The following is a 19,261-nucleotide window of genomic DNA, read 5'->3' on the forward strand; positions in this document are numbered from 1 at the left end:
AAGACGGTAGAGAAGGTGCAGGGAGGGCACGAATACAGAACAACAGCCAGGAACAATTACACATTTATTCAGGTAAATGCTATACAAAACAACACACCCGGCAAAACAAATGGATTTGGCCAGCCATGTGCTCCACCACGAGCACGCTGCTGTGCCATAAACATGAGTCACGAGCCGCGATTACAGGAAAACGTTCACTGTGAAACAAACGAGGTACAAAGTACAAAGACAGGACATAAATGAGAGTGTTGCCAGACAATGGCCAAGTCAGACTGCCTTCTCGGCGGGGGGAAATCCACCGAATTCATTACTTTCGAATCAAGCGGGGGGGGGGGGGGAGATTGGGAAGGAGATAGAAACGCGATTGTAACAGAAACCGCTGATAATGACGAGGGATCCCAATACTCTTTGGTAAAAGCAAACAAATTGGAAACAATGAATGCCTGCATAAAACATTTCCGGCCAGTGCAGTGCATAGTCAAAGCATCAGTCATTCCCCATTGCTATGCAGAAATCAACATAACAGAACATTAAGTGATTTTAAAAACAACTCTGGCATTTAGATTGTTCCAGTACCAGAGAAAAATTAATTGAACAGGTTTGAAATAATTTATAGACAAAACAAACAAAAATGTAAAAGGTCGCAGTTACCTCATTCAATCAAATACCTGGCACAAAATACAAAATAACAGTTGCACTATAGACTAAGAGTTGCAGACAGGTATATCTTTAAGTGCATGGGCGGCATAGAGTTAACATTTTGATTTAGCAGAGGTGCTTGGCAACAATAGTGATAGGCTGGAAGAAGCACCAGGACAAAATCTGTGTGAATAGAACATGTAAATGCGAATCTTCAAGGCAAGATGTTACACACCTAATATAGAACTGGACCTAGGAAATGGAGAGGGTGTCCTATGTTGATGTTTTTATTTCTTAAAATTCGATGAAAAACTTTCAAAAACTGTGATGGGTCATCTCATAAAAAGGAAAACTATAAACACACATGGTTAACTCATGTGTCCAACAAATACATAAGAATTCATTCCGATAACTAAAATAAATAGCAATAATAATATTAATTAATAATATTTCTACATATTAATACTCTTTAATCTTACAATTAATATTAGTTTGACAGCTAGTCACTTTCTTGCTTAAGTTCAAGACCAGAGACAGGGAATAGAAGAAATATTTGTATAGCAGTAAAGGGCTTCCACAGCAAAAGCATCCATTGGTAAATTAAAGCCCCTGAGTGCTGATACTGGTGGGGTATCACTGGCGAAAGAAGCACTACAATGTTCAGTCTAACGAATGAACTAGTTGATAACACAACATTTGTGAAGAGAAGGCCTGATGAAAATGGCTAATTCATTCAAGAATGTTGACTCACTGTGGAGTTGGTTCAACAGAAGACCACAGCCTGCCAAATGGGAGATTAAGTGCGTCATAGGAAAATATATTAGTTGCATGTTTCTTAAGGAATACATACAACTGTATACCCACTACAGCTATGGATTTTTTCTTTTCAACAATCATACATCTCTTTAAAATCAAAAAGATGAATTGAAGAACAATCTATCTCTAATTTTTTTAACAATGGATAGCAAAACCTTGTAAAACTTTCAACAATGGACACACATACGTCAGTCATCAATCTGCAGAGAAGCCCTGTTGTAATACATATTTACCATGAAACATTAACATTCATCATTGGGCTTCAAACAGCTAGCTTAGAATCAGTGTCAGCCAGTCTTGCGCTTTTTTTAAAAACAAATAACAAATTCTGAAACAAACTTGTAACAGGCAAGAAAAACAGTTATGTTTACAGATTCACAATTATAGTAAGAAAAGATGAAAGAAAAAGAAGAGGAGAACGTCCATCAATCCAATTGCAAGACATTACCTACAACAATAATACCAAGTATTCCAAACAAGGCCTTGAAATAAAATTTCATTGAACAGCCCTAGGATATGGCTAAGTGTGATGAGAAAGAAAAATGACATGAAAAAAAATCTTAACATTATTGAGAGGTATGTATGACATGAGAACAGGAATAGCCAATGACAAAATGTTCGGGTAAAGACCAAACACTCTCGCTAATTTCTATGAAATTTGAATACATAACCGTGATTAAACAAATAATACACAGCCAGCTTAGCAGGAAAAATGAAGAGTTGGTTTCATACTTCTGATGTGTTGACATGCTGTACCTCATGGCTCAAATTCTTTCATTACTGGTCAACATACGGCAAGATTAAAAAAAATTCCAGCAGTTTTGAAATAAATACAATATTTAGAAGGAAATGTACTTTGAAGTAGCTTCATTTTGTTAAAGTGGGAAATGAAAGTGAATAATATGACTATGAATGAACTCCAACTAAAGGGTGGATTTAAGTTTCCGTAAGACATTCCTGATATTAACTTATAATTGGAAAAGAAAAGGTCTGCAGATAAAATTATTTTTTCAGCCTTTACAAGGGTTGGAAGAGCTAGAATCCACAGAAAATATGCACTACTCGTCTTGAGTTTTCAAGAAGTTCACTATTTGCTTGGTCACAGTTTTCATGGCTTCAGTTGAGTTAGGAATCAATAACCTGCAACCAAAATTACAATGAAGTGCAAACAGGGATTCTGATGAGGGCTAATGTCAATCAACCTGTAGTAATAAGTTACCTGTCCATATCCGATATGACAAGGTCATCATCCTGGGATACACCATACTTGAATGTTATCATATTTGGGTGCTTTCTCCGAGATGTTATTTTCACAACTGATGAGAGGGACCTTCTGGCTACAACTTGAGCATGGCCCTTACGTCCAGGAACCAGCCGCAGCACATACATGAATGATTCGGATAGTGCTAAGATACTGAAACAGTTCATAAAAATAGGCAACATTAAAATTGAAACTGTAATGTTGAGTGCAAGAATTCAATGTTAAGCATATGAAAGATTGCCACACTACCTGTCAAAGAACATGTTGTTAACTTTAAATTCCTGACATGGGAATGTGGCTGTCACATTGTTTTCTTTGCTCCATTGATTAATATTAACAATTTCACGCTTGCTCTCTTCATCAGTAGCCTCATCATCATTAGCGGGGACATTGCTTGAATCTGAAATAAAGTAAAGATCATGATTAGCATAATGGATTTTAAATTTTATTTCAAATTTTATCTAAGTCAAGACAAAACTTACCAAATTCTTGATCATCATCAATACTGAAGACAGGAGCAACATTTCGGTAACGGCGGCCCAATTTGTCATTTGCTCGGACATGTCTTTCAACTGGTGGTTTTGCAGAGCTTCCTGATGGGTTGACTATGTAATCTAGCAATTTTCCTTTCACTTCTGATGTTTTTAATTTTGATACTGCAGCACTACACAGGGACAAAGTGTTTCGTAATTTTACTCTATTATTATCTATTCACTTTTGAATATTAAAAGTTTATTGATTCAATCCATACCTGAGTTTGCTAAAGATGTCCACAGTTGGTGTTTGAGCTGGAGGTGACTCTATCTGAGAAGTCGAATTTGACTTGCAGACCAAACAACTACTAAGATTATGGTGTTCAAGATTTTCGCTTAAAGTTTCACCTAAATATTCATGAATGGCTGGAATCACAAAGTTCATGTTTAAAGTGTGCACTCCAAGTTGCAAGGCCCCAAAACTTCAGAAACTTCATAAGGGAATCTAACAGAAGAAAAAAAAATCTAAAAGTACATGCCTTCAAAGCCACCGGTCAACATGCTGACATGAAGAGTGTGTTTTTGTAAGAAGGAAGAGACAACCATGTGGGTGTATTGATCCTCCTCATTGCGACCTGATCCTAAGAAACATAAATGGTCTCCTGCAGCAGCAGAGCCAGCAGCTTGCGCTTGTCTCCGGGCTGTTAACAACCCTTGCACTGCAGTGGCAAAGGCTGCAGGCTCCTGGAGCATCTGAAATGTCAAACGTTTACAGAAGCTTAGTTTTTTGTTGATTTTTTTTTTAAATTTTTAAAACATGTTTAAGAACTACTATTAACAGAGGATACTTATTCACATACCAAATTAGAATCCAGATGAAAAGCTGTTGGTAAATGTCCAGAATTGTACTGCTCTGCTGGACGACAGTCTACTAGAAAGAACCGTACAGTCTCTACAATAAGTTCATTTTCTTGGTTGGTTAATGGAGCCCCTGATGCAGAGGACGAAACAGAGTCTACTAATTCAGCAGCACAAACTGGAAGGCACAAGGCTTGAGATATGCCTTGAGGCAAAGAAGGGTCTTTTTCATCCATTGGTGATGTAAGGGTCATGGAGCTTGAACTATTTTTAATACCCTCGTGCATAAAGTTGTGAAATCCTTCATCTCCAAACATTTTGTAGCGAAGATCCTGAAAAATAGACAATGGTCATTGCATGCGAGCGTAGGTCAAGATTATTATTAGTCACTTTAAAATATCCACATACTTTGCGAAAAGATGAAGGGGTTTTTAGTCCATAATAATGAGCTAAGCCGCAAAAGTCTGGAACATCATCATGTTCAAGTTGGCTGGGCATGTTAGTCAACATTTCTACCAATTCATCTCTGCTGCCAGTTTCCAAGCCCATTATTTGTTCCCTGGGAACACAACATTATCTAATTCAGCACAAAACACTCAATTCATTATGTAAAACTAGGCTAATTTTCAAAACTTAACTATGATAATAATTTAAATATATTGAACTTACTTGGCATTTATAATCATCACCAGAGACAAGAAGAACAAATAAAATGGTTCAGACTGTTGAAAGTAGACATCCCACATAGCTTGCACCACAGTTAAATTGCAATTTGCTGCAAATAATGTCTGAAACTGGAAGAAGATTGAGTGATTTAAACCATAACATGGAAACAACATGACAATGTGTGAGCTGAATAACTTACCCATGATCTACAGTATAAATCAGGTGTAATTTTTTTTGTGTCTAAAAATGAGCAGAGCTCAGGATCATGATAAAGTAATAACAATCTAAAAAGATGAAATGGATCGCCACTTTTGTGAGCACATCCATTTGGTATGTACTGAGTCCTCAAGGCAGTAAACAAGGCATAAGTTTCATTTTGAGGTTTCTTGAGTGCCAGCAAAGGTAATAATAGTTCAAGCCATCCATTGCCACTCTCGTAGTTAATATTACGAATTTTACGGTATGTTGTAAGTATAGTTTCAAGGTCTGACATAACAGACACTTTGTCCTCATCTTCATTGCCAAGTTTTGCTAGTAAAACAAGTATAATTGTAAAGACATTGTACTGAGATGCAGAAAATTGATAAACAAAAAGAATATTTTGAGTCTAGCATACCAACAAACTGTTGACAATCATGACGGAGAAGCTTTTGCTCTGGTAAGTCAAAAATCTCACTTAAGGGTGCATTATATGAACTGTGGCTGACATCCAAACATTTTTGCCACGCAAGAGGTCTAAGGCTTTCATTAATAGGCTTGCCTTTACATATTCGTAGAACATCACTAGATGTTTGGGCATCGATCATAAGTAATGAAGCCTCCAAGTCATCCATCCTGGAAATAAAAGAAAATTCCCGGAATGAGCGTTAGGCGAGTAAAATAGTGCTTACTTAAAATTTAGACAGTAAGGTGACACAAATAATAAATGAAATACACTGTTTTCAACTATGCATAATTTGGCGACTACACAAAAATCTGTTACAATGTGCTAGAGATGGGAGATGGATAATTTAAGATGATGGGCTGTGATCCATTGGAACTAGAGAAGGGTCATTCGATTTTGGGGAGAGACCATGTCATAGTTGTATACAAACTAGAACACAGATGGATTTGGACAGGTTGGGGACACCACTATGAGGGTTAGCAGAAGACGGCCAGCAGACGACCGAGTGCCATTTTCTGTTACACGCATGCAGGAGTGCAGCTATCCACATAAGAGCAAACTGAAGTCAATACAAACCATTCTTGTTCATCATCACTAGATTTTGCCATTTCGATCACACGATAAAGCAGTCAAAAACGCAAAATGGTCGTGGTTCACAAATATCAGCTGGAAACTGCAGAACGTAAACATACTTATTAGCGATAAAGAAATGCATAAAACTATTCCCCCTCACGTTTTTCTATGAAATAAGAATATTTAAGACCGAAAAGAGGTGTTTAAAGCGCGGCTCTATCCTGATACAAATGGAAGTAAATCAAAATTTCAAAGTCCGAATCTCCCCGCCAATAGTTGGCAGCACTGGCTCGCCACCCAAACGCGCTGATTCAAACGATGAATGGGACACGTCACTTGCCGTGCACTCGCGGAGGCGGGCGAACAGCGGTAACAGCGAACCCAGCCAATTTGCTCTTCCGAACCAGATTGAACAAAATCACGAGGCAGCTCTTGTCCAATCGCTGCTCGTGGTGGAACTAGTAAGCAATCAATGCCATGGAGTCAACGGAGGCGTAAGGAGGCGGGGAGGAGGCGCACCAGTCCAGCAAGGCGACGTCATGGCGACGTGACGCCGGACATGGGTGCCTTATCTTATCTAGCCTAGGCAACGTCCCGGGGAATGCAGCCCCCCCCCCCTTTCCCTTTCCGACGACACGCCGCCCCGTGCGGCGAGCCCCTCGCCCCTTGCACGCGTGTCACGTTTCGGCGTCACAGTGTCACACCGTGTCTCACCGCGTGTCACCCCCTTCGCGCGCTCACGCTGCAACGGCATACTCTGCATAGCACGACGCGGCTACGAGTACGATCGAAGTGCCACCACACTGGCGGTGTTCTGCCGAGCGATTCAGGCTCCGTCTCTCTCGCACTCACGGGGTTGTCCGTAGGGGTTGCGAGGGAGACAGAGCGAGCGACAAGCCGCTCTTCGGAACGGCTGGGCTGAAAAGCCCCGAAAAGTCAGGATGCCCCTTGGCACTTGCCTTTCTGCCGCACTGCCGCCTGAGGCCTGGTCTAGGCCTGGTCGGAGCACTTGTACGCCTTCCTCATGGCCGCGCCATGCCGGCCATGGCCATGGCTCTGTACACTGTTCGGGGGCAGGTTGGCCTGATGAGCCTGAGGAGGCTGGCCGCTCCACAGTGGGCCAGAAGACCGGTGGAGGCGGCCAAAACTCCAGACGCGTTGTGAGCTCCAGAGTCGCTAAGCAGGCCTCGAACCGCATGCGTGACCCCACCAAAGGATTCCTCGTTCGGAGAGCAATCCATTGGTGGGGTCACACGTTCGGGTCGAGTCCCATTTAGCGACTCAGGAGCTCAAAACACGTCTAGAGTTTTGGCCGCCTCCACCGGTCTTCTGGCCCACTGTGCGCTCCTGCTAACTCCTGCTGTGCCGCGCTTCCCTCCGCCAGCCTCCGCCCGGCTGGCAGGCAACCCATACGACACTGCAAGACACACGCCCGGCGAGCAGGCAACCCATCCACCACCCGCCCGGCGAGCAGGCATCCCATTCAACGCGCGAGGGGGCGTAAGTGCGACAAGGACAGGAAAGAAAAGCGGAGAAAGAGGCCGGTCGAAAGGGGTGAGAGGGGAGGGGAGAGGGGTTACGGATCCTGCGCGTCCTTCCCCCACCCCGCGCGAGGCACCCCTCCCCCTCCCCTCGCTGCCCCCAGCCAGCTGAGTCAGTCAAGCAAGCGCTCGCTTCGTTGCGCTCCGCTCGGTTTCGGCTTGCGGGCTAAAGTGAGGTTGGTCGTCTGGCCGAGGCCGCCGAAAGTCGCTGTGTTTACTTCCGAGTGCCGCGTGCTTCGCGCCGAGGCTTCCAGGATGTGCCTCTGAGGCCGCAGAGGTCCTTGGACTGGACGCGTCCTCGCGCCTCCCCTGCATGCCAAAGTCCGCGCTTTCATCCTTTGGGCGTCCGGGACGTGTCAGCGACGTGTCAGCGACGTGTCAGCGACGTGTCAGCGACGCCAAGCGACAAAGCGGCGTGCCCTTTGGTAAGCAGCGCCAGCGGGCCGCCCGCCAGGCCGCGCGCAGGACGCCCTCCCCCGCGGAGGGAGCCAGACGCCAGGGAGCGCCTGGGCGACATAACCTCAATGTCCTTTGTGTTTTGGGGCTCCTCCTCGGGCTCGCCCTCGCCTCGGGCTTGCCTGGCAGCGCCGCCCGCCCCGCGCCGTGCCCGGCTGTGTCCCAGTGACTCGGCGACTCCCGGTCCGCGTTCGCCGATTGGCCGAGGGTTCCTGCACTGTAAGTGTCGCCTTCGACCCTTCGGGCCCGACGGGCCCTTTGACTGTGCTGCACTGCTTGGCGGGTTGCAGCCAGTGGCAGCGGGGCGGAAATGAATGGCGTTCAAGTTGAATGAGGCTTTGTCGGCGCATCGCTGCCAGTTCATTCCGATCCGCGGTTTTCTATGTGAATGTTAATGCGTATCGCGAGTCTACTGTACGACGAACGGCCGCGGCATTAAAATGGTGCTCGCCTTAATTCTGTTGGCGGATTGACGCAGGTCGAGCTGGCAGCGCTTCAAACAAATCGTTTATATTGATGCTTTGGACAGATTATAGGGAGCGGACCGGGCGGAGGAGTACGAGGGGGGACGGCTACGCGGCTACGCGGTGCCGACGATAAAGCAGTGGAGCGGCTCTTCCGTCTCTCTCGCACCCCCGCGGCGTGCTGGGCACGGCCTGGACACGGCCTGGGCACGCCCCGCGGGTGCGACAGAGACAGCGCCGCGATACGATCCTGAGGAATCGGACGGCTGTTGGTGTTTTCAGGATTTGGCCGAAAACTGTTTTGCGAGCGCTCCGCTTCCTATCGCCAGACTCGTTCTGTTTCTGTTTATTCGATTCGCGGCCCCGCCCCGCGCCGCCCCGCCACGCCACGCCACGCAGCGACGCAACAAGTCTGTGTTGTGATCGGGACGAGGCGGGAGAGGAGTGACATGACGGATATGACGCGGCTGGGTAGGCAACCCTTTCCTACCAACATCCGCGCGCGCCGTTCGAACTGCTCACAGTGCACTGCCATTCCCTCACCTTTCCCGGCGCTGTTGTGTCTGTGCGGAATGCGCGGGAATGCGCCTTCTAACGCAGAACTGGGATTCCATCCGCCGCCGTGTTTTTTACCGAGTGCATGATGTCGGCTTGTTTGCCGCACCCCTTCCTCTAAAGACGGTATGACGGCGTGGAAAGGGGGGAGGGGGCAACCACGGGCGTAACGGTACCCAATGTCACCGCGCGCGGTGTGTGTGTGTGTGTGTGTTTGTGTCTGTCAGTCTGCGGCTGTACGTCTGGCCGGGCGCATGTGTATGACCGTGTGATATGCAGAAATACGCCCGTGCGTCATCGGCGCACGCGCCGCGGCTGCCTTGGCCTGCCGAGCGGCCTGCCGAGCCCAACGGTACGAGACCGGCGGCATAGCAGGGCCAGCAAGCACAGCGAGCACGCCGGCCACTCTAAACTTTACAAGTGGTCAACATGTTTGCATGAACCGGTCCGGCCCGTCCGGCCTGACCCGGTCTCGTCTTCTGAGCCCCATAATAACAACAATCGCAACGTAAATGCATCAACGGACATGGCGCACTTCGGACCGCGTGTCGCTGCGTGCGGCATCGTCATCGTCGTCATCGCCGTCGCGCACCGCGTCGCGCGCCGACAATATTGTGGCCGCCGCTCACAATGCGGCGCAGCCCGCGCAGCCTGGCGGCGGTGACGCGCGGGGCGCTTAAATTTGATCGGCCTGTCTCTCTCGCTCCCTTGCGGTTCGCCCCGTGAGCGCGGACCGACCGAAACCACCGTCCGCGGAATCGCCTCGGCCTGCAAGTGAATTGTATATTTAGAAGGCGGCGCGGCGGCGGGCGCGCAGTGACCGACCAGCAGTGACGCCTTGCTGTAGCACCTGCACGGGGTAGCGCATCGGGGCACAGTGGGCCAGAAGACCAGTGGAGGCGGCCAAAACTCTAGACGCGTTTTGAGCTCCAGAGTCGCTTAACAGGCCTCGAACCGAACGTGTGACCCCACCAATGGACTCCTCGTCCGGAGAGCAATCCATTGATGGGGTCATACGTTCGGTTCGAGTCCCATTTAGCGACTCTGGAGCTCAAAACGCACCAGGAGTTTTGGCCGCCTCCACCGGTCTTGTGGCCCACTGTGCGGGGCGGGGCGGGGCGAGGCCAGGGTCTTCCTAGGGGTCGTCGTCGTCAGTCGCGGGGACGGCTCCGGCCTTCGACGGGGCTCTGGGCCGACAGTTTTGGCCGCTTTGCAGCACGTTTTGCCAAACGGCCATTAGCGCGCCGCGACGTCCATGGGACATGGCCCGGACGGGCACTCCGCCTGCGGGGGCGCGGGGGGCGCGGGGACGAGTTACTCGCTGGTTTACTGTACGCCCGTCGCTCTGTGTTGTGTGTTTTTGTTGTTGTTTTTTACTCGTCAACGGCGACCCCGGAATGGCCGGCACGCGAGGCGCCGGCTTTTCTTATCACCGCCAATCGCTGCGAATCGCGGAGATGAGGACCCCGAGTCGCCTTCTATACAGGTATACCTGTCCTCTCGGGGCGTCCGGCAATCCGGCAATCGGCATTAATTAGTGTCCGAATCGCGGCGAAGGAAGCGAATCAACAAAAACTTAGCAGAAGGAAAAAGAGGGGGCACGGCGTGGCGATTATTTCACGCTATCTCTGCCTCCCTTCCTGTATGGGCGTTGTGTCTGTCTGTTCTGTCCGTCCGTCTGTCTGTCTGCCCCGTCTATGTGTCTGTCTGTGTGTTTGTCTTTCTGTCTGTCCCTCTCTGTGTGTCTGTCCTGTCTGTCTGTCTGTCTGTGTGAGCGTGAGCGCGTTTTGTCCGCTGGGTGGCGTACGGTTTTTATGAAGTTGAAAACATTCCAGGATGTCATGTCGCGGTGAGAATGGGGAATGCCATGGCAGCCAAGGCCGCGCTCCGTGTCGCCCCGAGTAGCCCCGGCGGGTTGCGCCCAATTTTTTGGTGAGAAACGGCGATCCGGCCGAGCCATTTTGAGGATCGCTCTGTCTCTCTCGCACCCTTACGGACAGCCTCGTGAGCGCGACGGAGACACGACACGCCCGCAGTGCTAGCGGGTGCTGGAGTCCTGCATCCTCTCTGGGGTGCATGCAGATGAGCACTAATGGGACCGTGGCGCCGTCGGAAGATGGGTTTTTCGAGTGGACAAATGCGTTCGACTAATCGGCGCGCCACGCTGATGACTTTTTGGGTTGTAAGTGCGCAGCGCTGCCTCGTCCGTCTCGTCACTTTGGGCCGCTGAAAAGGCGGTGACAGGCGCTTCCTCGGTCTGTCCAGTGTGTCGGTGGACTTGTCTGGCATCCGGGTGGCCGGGTGGAGTCCAGAAGACCACGCCGTGGCGTCGCCGTGGCGTGTTTGGGTCGATTCCTCCATTCCGCCCGAATTGGCGCCCAGACGCCTCACGCGTGGAGGACAAAAAAGGCGGGAAGCGCCAGGACCGCCTCTTAATAAGGTGGAACTGCGTCCAGAACTAGCCCGGAGGAAAAAAACGCTAATGGCGACTGAAATGAGCTATTTAGACCGAAAGAAGAAGAAAAGGAAATTGCAAGATGGCCGCCGCTAGAACATAACAAACCCTCACTTGTTTTCTGCTCGGGAGCGTCTGCGCATGCGCAGAGCAGAAAACATAGGAAAACAAGTGAGGGTTTGTTATGTTCTAGCGGCGGCCATCTTGCAATTTCTTTCTCTTCTTCTTTCGGTCTAAATAGCTCATTGAAAGCTGCCACCATCAGCGGCGACTCCGCACACCAAACCACGTACTTTGTAAGGTTTTTTAGCAGATGATACCTTCACACTTGAAACATACTTAAAACTACTATACACATGAAGGTGTCAGCGTGCTTTTACTGTCGAGTCCAGAAACGAAGCGCGTATCCTAGGGGCTGGCTGCCGGGGCGGGCTGGTGCGTGTGGCTGGCTGGCAATGAGGCGCAGCCTGCGCGGAATTCGACAATCCCTCCTCGGTACAGCGCCAGCGGCACCGGGCGTAAACAATGGCACCCCCTCCTCGCTCGCGACGGCCTGCGCGCAACATTGACAATCCCTCCCCGCCTGCCACGGCGCGGAATATCGCGCAACAATACCTCCCGATTCGGCCCGGCCCGGGGCACTCATCGGGCCAGCTCGGGCTCGGCGGCGGGCGGTGCAGGCCACAGCTCGGCACGGCTAGTACCAACACCGGCCACCTCGCTCGGGTCTATATATTTTGTTTCATACACAATTTTAATTACTATCTTTGGAATGAGCCCGCATACTACCCCGTATAAGGAAACCGAACGAGTATTGACTGAGAAATTTGAAAGGGAAAAGAAAAAAAATTGAACTCTACACCCCCTCCCCAGTCTTAATGGGGAGGCCTCCTGCTTTACTTCGGTGTTCGGGATGGGAACCGGTGCTATCAGGTACCTGGGGTTAATCTCGTCAGCGACCCAAGCGTTCGCCGGGGGACCCAGTAGGACCCCAAAGCTCAGACAGCTGGGTCGGAGCACCCAGTGTGAAGCTCTTTGAGGGGCGGGACGTAGAGTGAGACGACAGAGAGACAGAGAGAGACTCAGACAGAGAAGAGGTTTGGTGGGAGCTTCTTGTTTTCGTAGGGTTGGTTGTGTACCCCATGGTACCCCCACTGTCCGGCGCTCCCGTACCGAACATACAGCGTTTTAGGCCAGCTTCAAAGGACTTATCATCGCCTCCCCGACGAGTCAAGGAGGCACCACCCGCAACCACACACCGGATGGTCTGGATTGATGGATCAAATACTCCATCGCTCCAGTGCCGAGGCCAACCCGCCGAAGCGGATTGCTTTTTAGACACCCACAGCGGAGTGGCCAGGTGAATGTGACTCTGACCACTACGCTATCACGCTTGTACGTCTGGCAGCGTGTTGGACGACGGGTTTGAGTTGCACTGGGAGGAAGGCGGTCGAAAAATGTAATGAAATGATGGGATTCGATCCCCGGACCCCGCCATCGGGATCACACGACTTTTCGCTCTCGGCCACCACGGCCCATGATGAGGGGGTCGGCGTGAGGTGGGTTCTTGACGCAACAGGACTCGACCGACCCGGTCAAAATTTCGCAAGAAGTTGGGGGAGTCGAACCGCCGACCCTAGCACTGAGAGCCGACGCCTCTACTCCCTGGACCACCACGTCCCATGCTCGAAGTGGGCTCACGTTTACGGGTTTGAACCGCACTGGGTGAGGCAGTAAAATTAAATGGAAATATTTGTTAGGAGTCGAACCTCCGGCATGTGGGTCTGTTGCACACGGCTCCGATCGGATGGCCTCGAACCACCACCCTTAGGATAGCAAGTCGAAAAAACTTTTGTGACGCTGGTATTCGAACGCCGGCCTGCGGTAACTCGATCCCACGTCTCTAACCTCTCGGCTATCACAGCAGTTGTGTAACGCGATGGATCATCTGCTTTCATTAACGTTCGTTGAATGAGATTTTTTTTAATGTTTTGTGTCCGTGGCTTTGCACGAAATTGAGCATGTGCGTTGTTGTTCACGAATTGCCCTACCGCAACCTGCACTGTAAATGTCTTACGGTGAAAGGCTGCACCAACATATAATGGTGGAGATTTTCGTCAAAATATCGAAGGTACAATGGATTCTCAATGGTATGTTACGAAGTCAGCTGCACCACCTTAATATGAAACATTTTCACCATGATATGGATAATCTTCACTGTACAACATTTAGAGTGTGCCCTGTCCTGGACCTTTTTACGACGAAGCATTTTATTGAGGTGAACAGCGCGCCGGTCGCCCTCCGGAGACTTGGAGTCAACGACTCGGACAAGTACGGTGATTTTGACGAGACGCGTATTACCTCGGCGCCGTAATAGGCGCCGCGTTGCGGGGTAACGGGTAATCTCGGGTAGCCGGCCCGGGGGCCCGGCCCGGGGCCCGCCAGGCCCCCAGTGAGTGGACCGGCGTGGATGCGCTCGTCGCGCAGGTGCTACGCATTTATTAGCCTCGGTGCACTGACCCTCCGACGCCGACGCGGGGCGGAGGAGGCAGAGCTGCCCGTCAAGCCAGTCGCCAGCAGTCGGAGGCGTCTCTCTCTCTCTCTCTCTCTCTCTCTCTCTCTCTCTCTCTCTCTCTCTCTCTCTCTCTCTCTCTCTCTCTCTCTCTCCCTCTCTCTCCCTCTCTCCCGTGCGAGAGAGGCAGACGGCCGACCGCGCGGTGCTCGCGGAGTGACTGCAGGACAAGGAAGTCCACTCGGCGTGTACCGCGCACGCCGCGCACGCGGACAAGCAGGCGGGCGAGGCGAGGCGAGGCACCTTGCATTTCAATCGCGCGGCCGTCCGGAGCCGCATGTCCCCGTCCAACCGCGCGGCGGCGTCGCATTGGCCGCCGCCCCAAAAGGGGCAAAAGAAGACCGGCTGCAATTACTAAAGCTTGCACACTCTGCTGCCGGCAATGAAAAGTTTGACGAGGCCATCAAGGACGTTCGGACTCGCCGCGGGGGCGAGGCGCGCGGTGCGGAGTGTGCGTTCAGGGCGGGGCGGCTAGGCCGCGGTCAGTCAACTCCCGGCGGGACGCAGTCGACGCAGTCGGGCGCGGTGCAGACAGACGCACTCGATGGAGTGAGCCTCAACGAAATCGGTGCGGGAAGGGCGGCTATCAACCCGGCTATCGCTAGCTTCGCAAGCCAAGCCTGGCTTGGCCTAGCCTGGTGTAGAGCCCCCTTCCCCCTTTCTCTCGCCTTTTGCTGGCCGCGCCCCGCGTGTCTCACAAGGGAGGCTCTCCCTCCGCGTGCAGCGGAGCCCCGAAAAGTGCTTGAAACAACAACATTACAGCGAGACGGCTCGGTCCACCCAGACTGAGGGCTGTTCGTGATGCTTTGAGGCGCGCAAAGGTCGACTTAATGAATTGGAAGGCCTGATTGTGAAGCGAATAAAAAAGGGGGGGGGGCAATCTCGTCGCGGTACTGTTTACTCCACTGTTTACTCCACTTACTGCCGCGGCTCGTCTAATGCGAAGCCGAAAACGCAAAAAGAAGAAGAAACCCTAGACTGATCCTCAGAGCGCGACGACGATCGGTTCATTCTTTTCGGGACACGTGACCGCGGGGCTCATTTACGGGTCTAATTGGCGTGCATTTGTCCTAATTATGGCTGCACTTTGCGCCAGCACGTGCGCCTCCACCTCGAGGCTGGCCGTGTGTGTGTGTGTGTTTTTGTGTTTGTTTGTGTGTGTGTGTGTGTGTGTGTGTGTGTGTGTTCGCCACGATATCGCGGTCGGACTCTGAATTTCGCGCTTCGCGGCGTGGCGCGTTGCGTCACCGGCACGCGGAGTGCACGCGAGGCCGCGCGCGGGCCTCGGCGAACCTCAGCGAACCTCGGCGAACCTCGGCGGGCCTTGGCCTTGCGCCCCCTTCATTCAGGAGGCCTCGGAGGGCCTCACCGTGATGGGGCCGCGCCGGCCCCGCGGTGCTGCTCTGCGGCCGCCGCCTCGCCGAGCACAAGTGCCACTACGTGTACCACGTGTACTACGTGTACTAGGCGTCGTGCGGCCGCCACAAGCCCTTCACTGGCTCGCTCGGTGCGGCACACTGTAGAGAGGCTCTGCCGCTCTACATTGTGTTTCGAAGTCAGGCAAGGGGTTACCCACTCTGGTAATCGTGTGTACACTTCGTCCGGTAATCATTGGTAATCACACACCAAAACTGGCTAGTTTCGCCGTTTTCATCGGATTTTGGGGGGTTTTCTTATTAAATTATGCCAAAATGCTCTTAGCTGGCCAAAATTATGGAGTTTTTTGAGTATGTTTGTAGGTAATCACTGGTAATCAGTAATCCTGTGTACTCCTGAGCTGAGTGGTCAACCCCTTGAATTCAGGCGAGCCGGATGAGGCGACGTAATTACTAACATCGCTGGGATGGTCGTGCGTTGTCGGACCCTGGGGGGTGCATCTGCTCGCAGCCTTACGCACGTCGACAGGGCCATTGTCCTCCGCCTACCCGTGAAACCTGCCCAAGCAGCAACCCTTTGGCTCCAACGTCACGAACTGGTTCTTTTCGTTGTCGTCATTACCTTCGCGAGAGGGTGGCCAGCCGGCCATCCCGACCAGGGGGTCAATGCCAAGGGAAAACACTGGCCGTCGAACCCGCAACGCACTCGTCCCGCGAGTCAAAATACTGTGACGGTGCACTTTGCTGCGCTTGCTTTGCCTGTCGTGGACGTATTGACGCGAAATGCGAAGAAAATCAATAAATGAAAAGTGCGCTGTTTGCTCGGCAAACGTTTGGGTGTTCCGGGTGGGTGCCGCGGGGCGGGGTCGCGGGCCTTGGTGGCGCCTTGGCGCGCCTTGGCGGATCCGCAGACCATTCTTCCACTGGCCTGCTTGCCACTGCTTGCGCGCCCGATGCAATAACCCTGGCATCAATCTTTCGAGCTACTATCGAGCCAGCAGCCCGGCCCACGCCGCCACAGCCTGACTCACAGGCCGCTCCGCCCGCACCGCCCGGCCGGGGTTTCGGGCTGGGCTGTACACCTCTCTGACCCCTCCGCACGATCGGGGTTTAGGCTGTTCATCTGACAGGGCCCTGCAGGGGGGGCAACGAGATTTTTATTTTTGCCTCCAGGCAGGTCGATGGAAAGCGCCGGTGGCTTCAGCGCTCTTTGAGATCCCCGTACTGTCGTCGGCCCGGTCGCTCTCGCACTCACCGGCACTCTCCGGGGGAGACAGACTGAACTGGCCGCACCATTTCTATGCTTTCAGCGTTTGGGATTCATTTTGCATCATTGTGGCAATCAGGATTGCTAATTTTACTCGACGTCACCGAGACTGCCCCATGACAACTAAGTCGAGCTGGTCCGCATCGTGGAGGCCACAAAGTTGAAGGTCGCAGGGGGAATTTCCCCGCCGTCCGGTACGTCTCTGAAGAACCGTCGGAAATGGGCTGGCTGGTGTGCCGAGCCGGGGCGGTTCGAATAGAAATAAGAGGAAAAGGAAAAGGACTTGTTATCCGCTTTAAACGGCAGCGCGTCAGCGGGACGCCGGTTCAGAGTGCACCACAGCAACTTAGTGTGTGCGCAGCGCGAGCAGCGGCAGTGTTTCTATGGGTGTGAAAGAGCAGGTATCCTAAGTGGTTGTCGATACAGTGCAGCGCCAAGCCATGGTGAAGCCGAAGACGTCATCAGCGTTACAATCCGCCAATAACTTGTGTGGTGCAAGAAAGATTCCAAAAGCACCGCGTCCGTGTGTACCCACCTGAATGACAGCACCAAAAACTTTCTTTCGTTCAATCTTGTTTTGTGCTGATGGCGTTTCTTTCTTTCAAAGTCGACGATAGGAAAGGGGGAAAAGGGCGGCCAACAAAAGTGGCACAAAGGCCTTGTTCGCGCCAACTACCCTATCTGTCCCTGGCGGGCCTGGCGGGCCGGGGCACACCGTCACCGATAAGGCCTTGGCAGACAGGGCTACCTTGAGGCCTTGGGGGCGGCCGTCGGCCCGTCAGTGTGGGGGTCGGAGGGCGTTGCAGATGCCGAGCCATTGGCCAGCCAAGCCTTTGGCCAGCCAAGCGTTTAGCCAAGCCTTTGGCAAGCGAAGCCTTTAGCCAAGCCTTTGGTCAGCTAAGCCTTTGGCCAAGCCTTTGGCCAAGCCTTTGGCCAAGCCTTTGGCCAGCCAAGCCTTTAGCCAAGCCTTTGGCGAGCCAAGCCATTGGCGAGCCAAGCCTTTGGCCAAGCCTTTGGCCAGCCAAGCCTTTAGCCAACCTTTGGCGAGCCAAGCCTTTGGCCACGCAACTGGGCCGCGATGCTGCGCATGATGCTGCGGTTGGGTGACTGGGCACGTCCGCGACGGCTTTGGCTTTGGCTGGGGAAGCGGCACGCGCCGACAGGCCACGGAGGTGGCCATGGCCATGCCGACCGCACTCGGACCGCAGGCCACAGGTTTGGCGCTGGCGCCGATGATGAGGCGGTACCTGCGCGGGGTGGCGCGGTGACAACGCACCATCTCATTCATACGGTGCCCAGAAGACCTTTCGCTGGCGTCGTAGTCAGCCAATGTTTTCTCAACGCCAGTAGGTTTTGTGTTCTTCCGATTGGCCCACATGTGGGCTCACAGAGCGGTGGGGCTTGTTTGAGAGGGCGCCCCGTATGATACGGGCCGTATCGCCTTGGACCGGCACTCCGTGACACACCCGCATGCCTGTCTGCCTTTTTATTTATTTATCAATGAAGTCGGACGCATTGCGAGATCGTTTTCCTGTCCAATTCCACGAAACTTCCGTACGATTCCAGACAAAGATTGACACTTGCTCCTTCCGGGCCGGGCCGCAGTGCCCCGTGATAGCGGCTGTGGCGTGCGTGGTGGGGCGGGGCGGGGCGGGACGCGTGGTCCGGCCCCAGGCTGCGCGGGCTGCGCCGGCGCGCCGCTCTCCACCAGTCCGCCGCGAACCCCCAACCCAGGCTAACCCAGGCGCAGAAGCACGCCGGCACTCGGCCAAAGCACTGCGGCAAAGCCAGGCCTCTAGGCTCAAGCAGCGTCTCTCGTACGCCTGCGTACGCCCGCACCGAACCACTGCCCGAGTAGAGCGTTCGCTGCGTTCGCCCGCGCGCGTCAGTGTGTGTGCGTTAGTGATTGAGTGTGAGTGTGCGCCACCGTGCCAGTGTGCCACCCTGCTAAGGACCAAGGATCCCGGCTGGATGCTGGGGCAGCCGCCGAAGGCCCTCGCAGTGACTGACGCACGCCGGCCGCACCTTCCTTCAGCCTCAGTGAGTGCAGCGTGCAAAGCGTGCAAAGTGCGCAAAGCCTGCGGAGCGTGCGGAGACACCAAGTCGGCGGCTCTAACTCGGCCAGAGACGAAAACACCACGCGTTCGGCAAGTTTAAGTCAAAGTTGTAACGTCCCGGGTCGGAGCCAGAGTCTTATTTTCGTCTTTTCTTCGGCTTATTTGGTTTCCACATAGAGTCCGTTTGAAGCGCGGCAGAAGACAAGAGCAATGGTCATTCAAGGCGCGCGCAAGGGTTAAACGAGGCGAAACAAAGGTTGAGAGCAGGCGAAAAAAAGACGCTGCGCAAGCTTATCTTTTTCGTCTTGAAATTGTCTCTATCGCGTTTTGATTTAGGCTTGCGGAAGCCGAAAAGAAGGCGAAAAAAAGACGAAAAGAAGACTCGTACGAGCCCGGCAGAAGAGCCGAAAAAAAGACGAGATTGAGCGCCGCCGGCCTCCGGTCGGCAAAAGAGGTGGTGGGGGGCCAGCGACCGCACTGGCGAAAAGTAAACACAGCCTGCGCTTCGACGCAGCGTCGAACTATGAACCATGAGACTCGAAAATCGGTGCCGCAAGCCGCTGGGCCA

General features: G+C 52.4%; 2 protein-coding genes across 10 annotated transcripts in view; one reads left to right on the forward strand and one right to left on the reverse strand.

The window, feature by feature from the left end:
- Positions 1-51: 51 nt before the first annotated feature.
- LOC117646089 (TBC1 domain family member 23) lies at positions 52-6,483 on the reverse strand. Of its 6 annotated transcripts, XM_034386777.1 has the most exons (13): positions 6,291-6,483; positions 5,954-6,050; positions 5,330-5,547; positions 4,913-5,244; positions 4,717-4,841; positions 4,456-4,606; positions 4,050-4,379; positions 3,729-3,942; positions 3,468-3,615; positions 3,199-3,380; positions 2,966-3,116; positions 2,675-2,869; positions 52-2,595 (listed from the first exon to the last, which is right to left on the reverse strand). In XM_034386777.1, exons 2-13 carry the CDS (start codon positions 5,983-5,985, stop codon positions 2,514-2,516), a joined length of 2,160 nt encoding a protein of 719 aa, XP_034242668.1. In that variant the 5' UTR covers positions 5,986-6,050; positions 6,291-6,483; the 3' UTR covers positions 52-2,513. The 6 variants fall into 6 exon arrangements, with proteins under 6 accessions (XP_034242668.1, XP_034242670.1, XP_034242667.1 ...); XM_034386779.1 differs by lacking the exon at positions 5,954-6,050; XM_034386776.1 differs by lacking the exon at positions 6,291-6,483 and having other exon boundaries at positions 5,954-6,245.
- A 1,130-nt stretch (positions 6,484-7,613) lies between these two features.
- LOC117646096 (ATP-binding cassette sub-family G member 1-like) overlaps positions 7,614-19,261 on the forward strand; it is a 39,611-nt gene continuing 27,963 nt past the window's right edge. The window contains exon 1 of one of the 4 annotated variants that reach the window (XM_034386794.1): positions 7,614-7,916. The gene's annotated coding sequence lies outside the window, so the exon portion shown is untranslated. Of the gene's footprint in view, positions 7,917-8,076; positions 8,167-18,357; positions 18,784-19,261 lie in introns of those variants that run through there. The other 3 variants (XM_034386795.1, XM_034386796.1, XM_034386793.1) reach the window with 3 other exon arrangements.

Source organism: Thrips palmi, unplaced genomic scaffold, assembly GCF_012932325.1.
Source record: "Thrips palmi isolate BJ-2018 unplaced genomic scaffold, TpBJ-2018v1 HiC_scaffold_19, whole genome shotgun sequence".
In the NCBI taxonomy this organism is placed as follows: domain Eukaryota; kingdom Metazoa; phylum Arthropoda; class Insecta; order Thysanoptera; family Thripidae; genus Thrips; species Thrips palmi.

What these genes read in the sequence shown, in the direction of transcription:
- LOC117646089 (XM_034386777.1), bottom strand. Translation starts at nt 5,985, where the DNA reads ATGGCAAAATCTAGTGATGATGAACAAGAATG. An exon ending in ATTTATACTGTAGATCATGG is followed by an intron (nt 4,842 to 4,912) that starts GTAAGTTATTCA and finishes ATCTTCTTCCAG; the next exon opens with TTTCAGACATTATTTGCAGC. An exon ending in GTGATGATTATAAATGCCAA is followed by an intron (nt 4,607 to 4,716) that starts GTAAGTTCAATA and finishes TTGTGTTCCCAG; the next exon opens with GGAACAAATAATGGGCTTGG.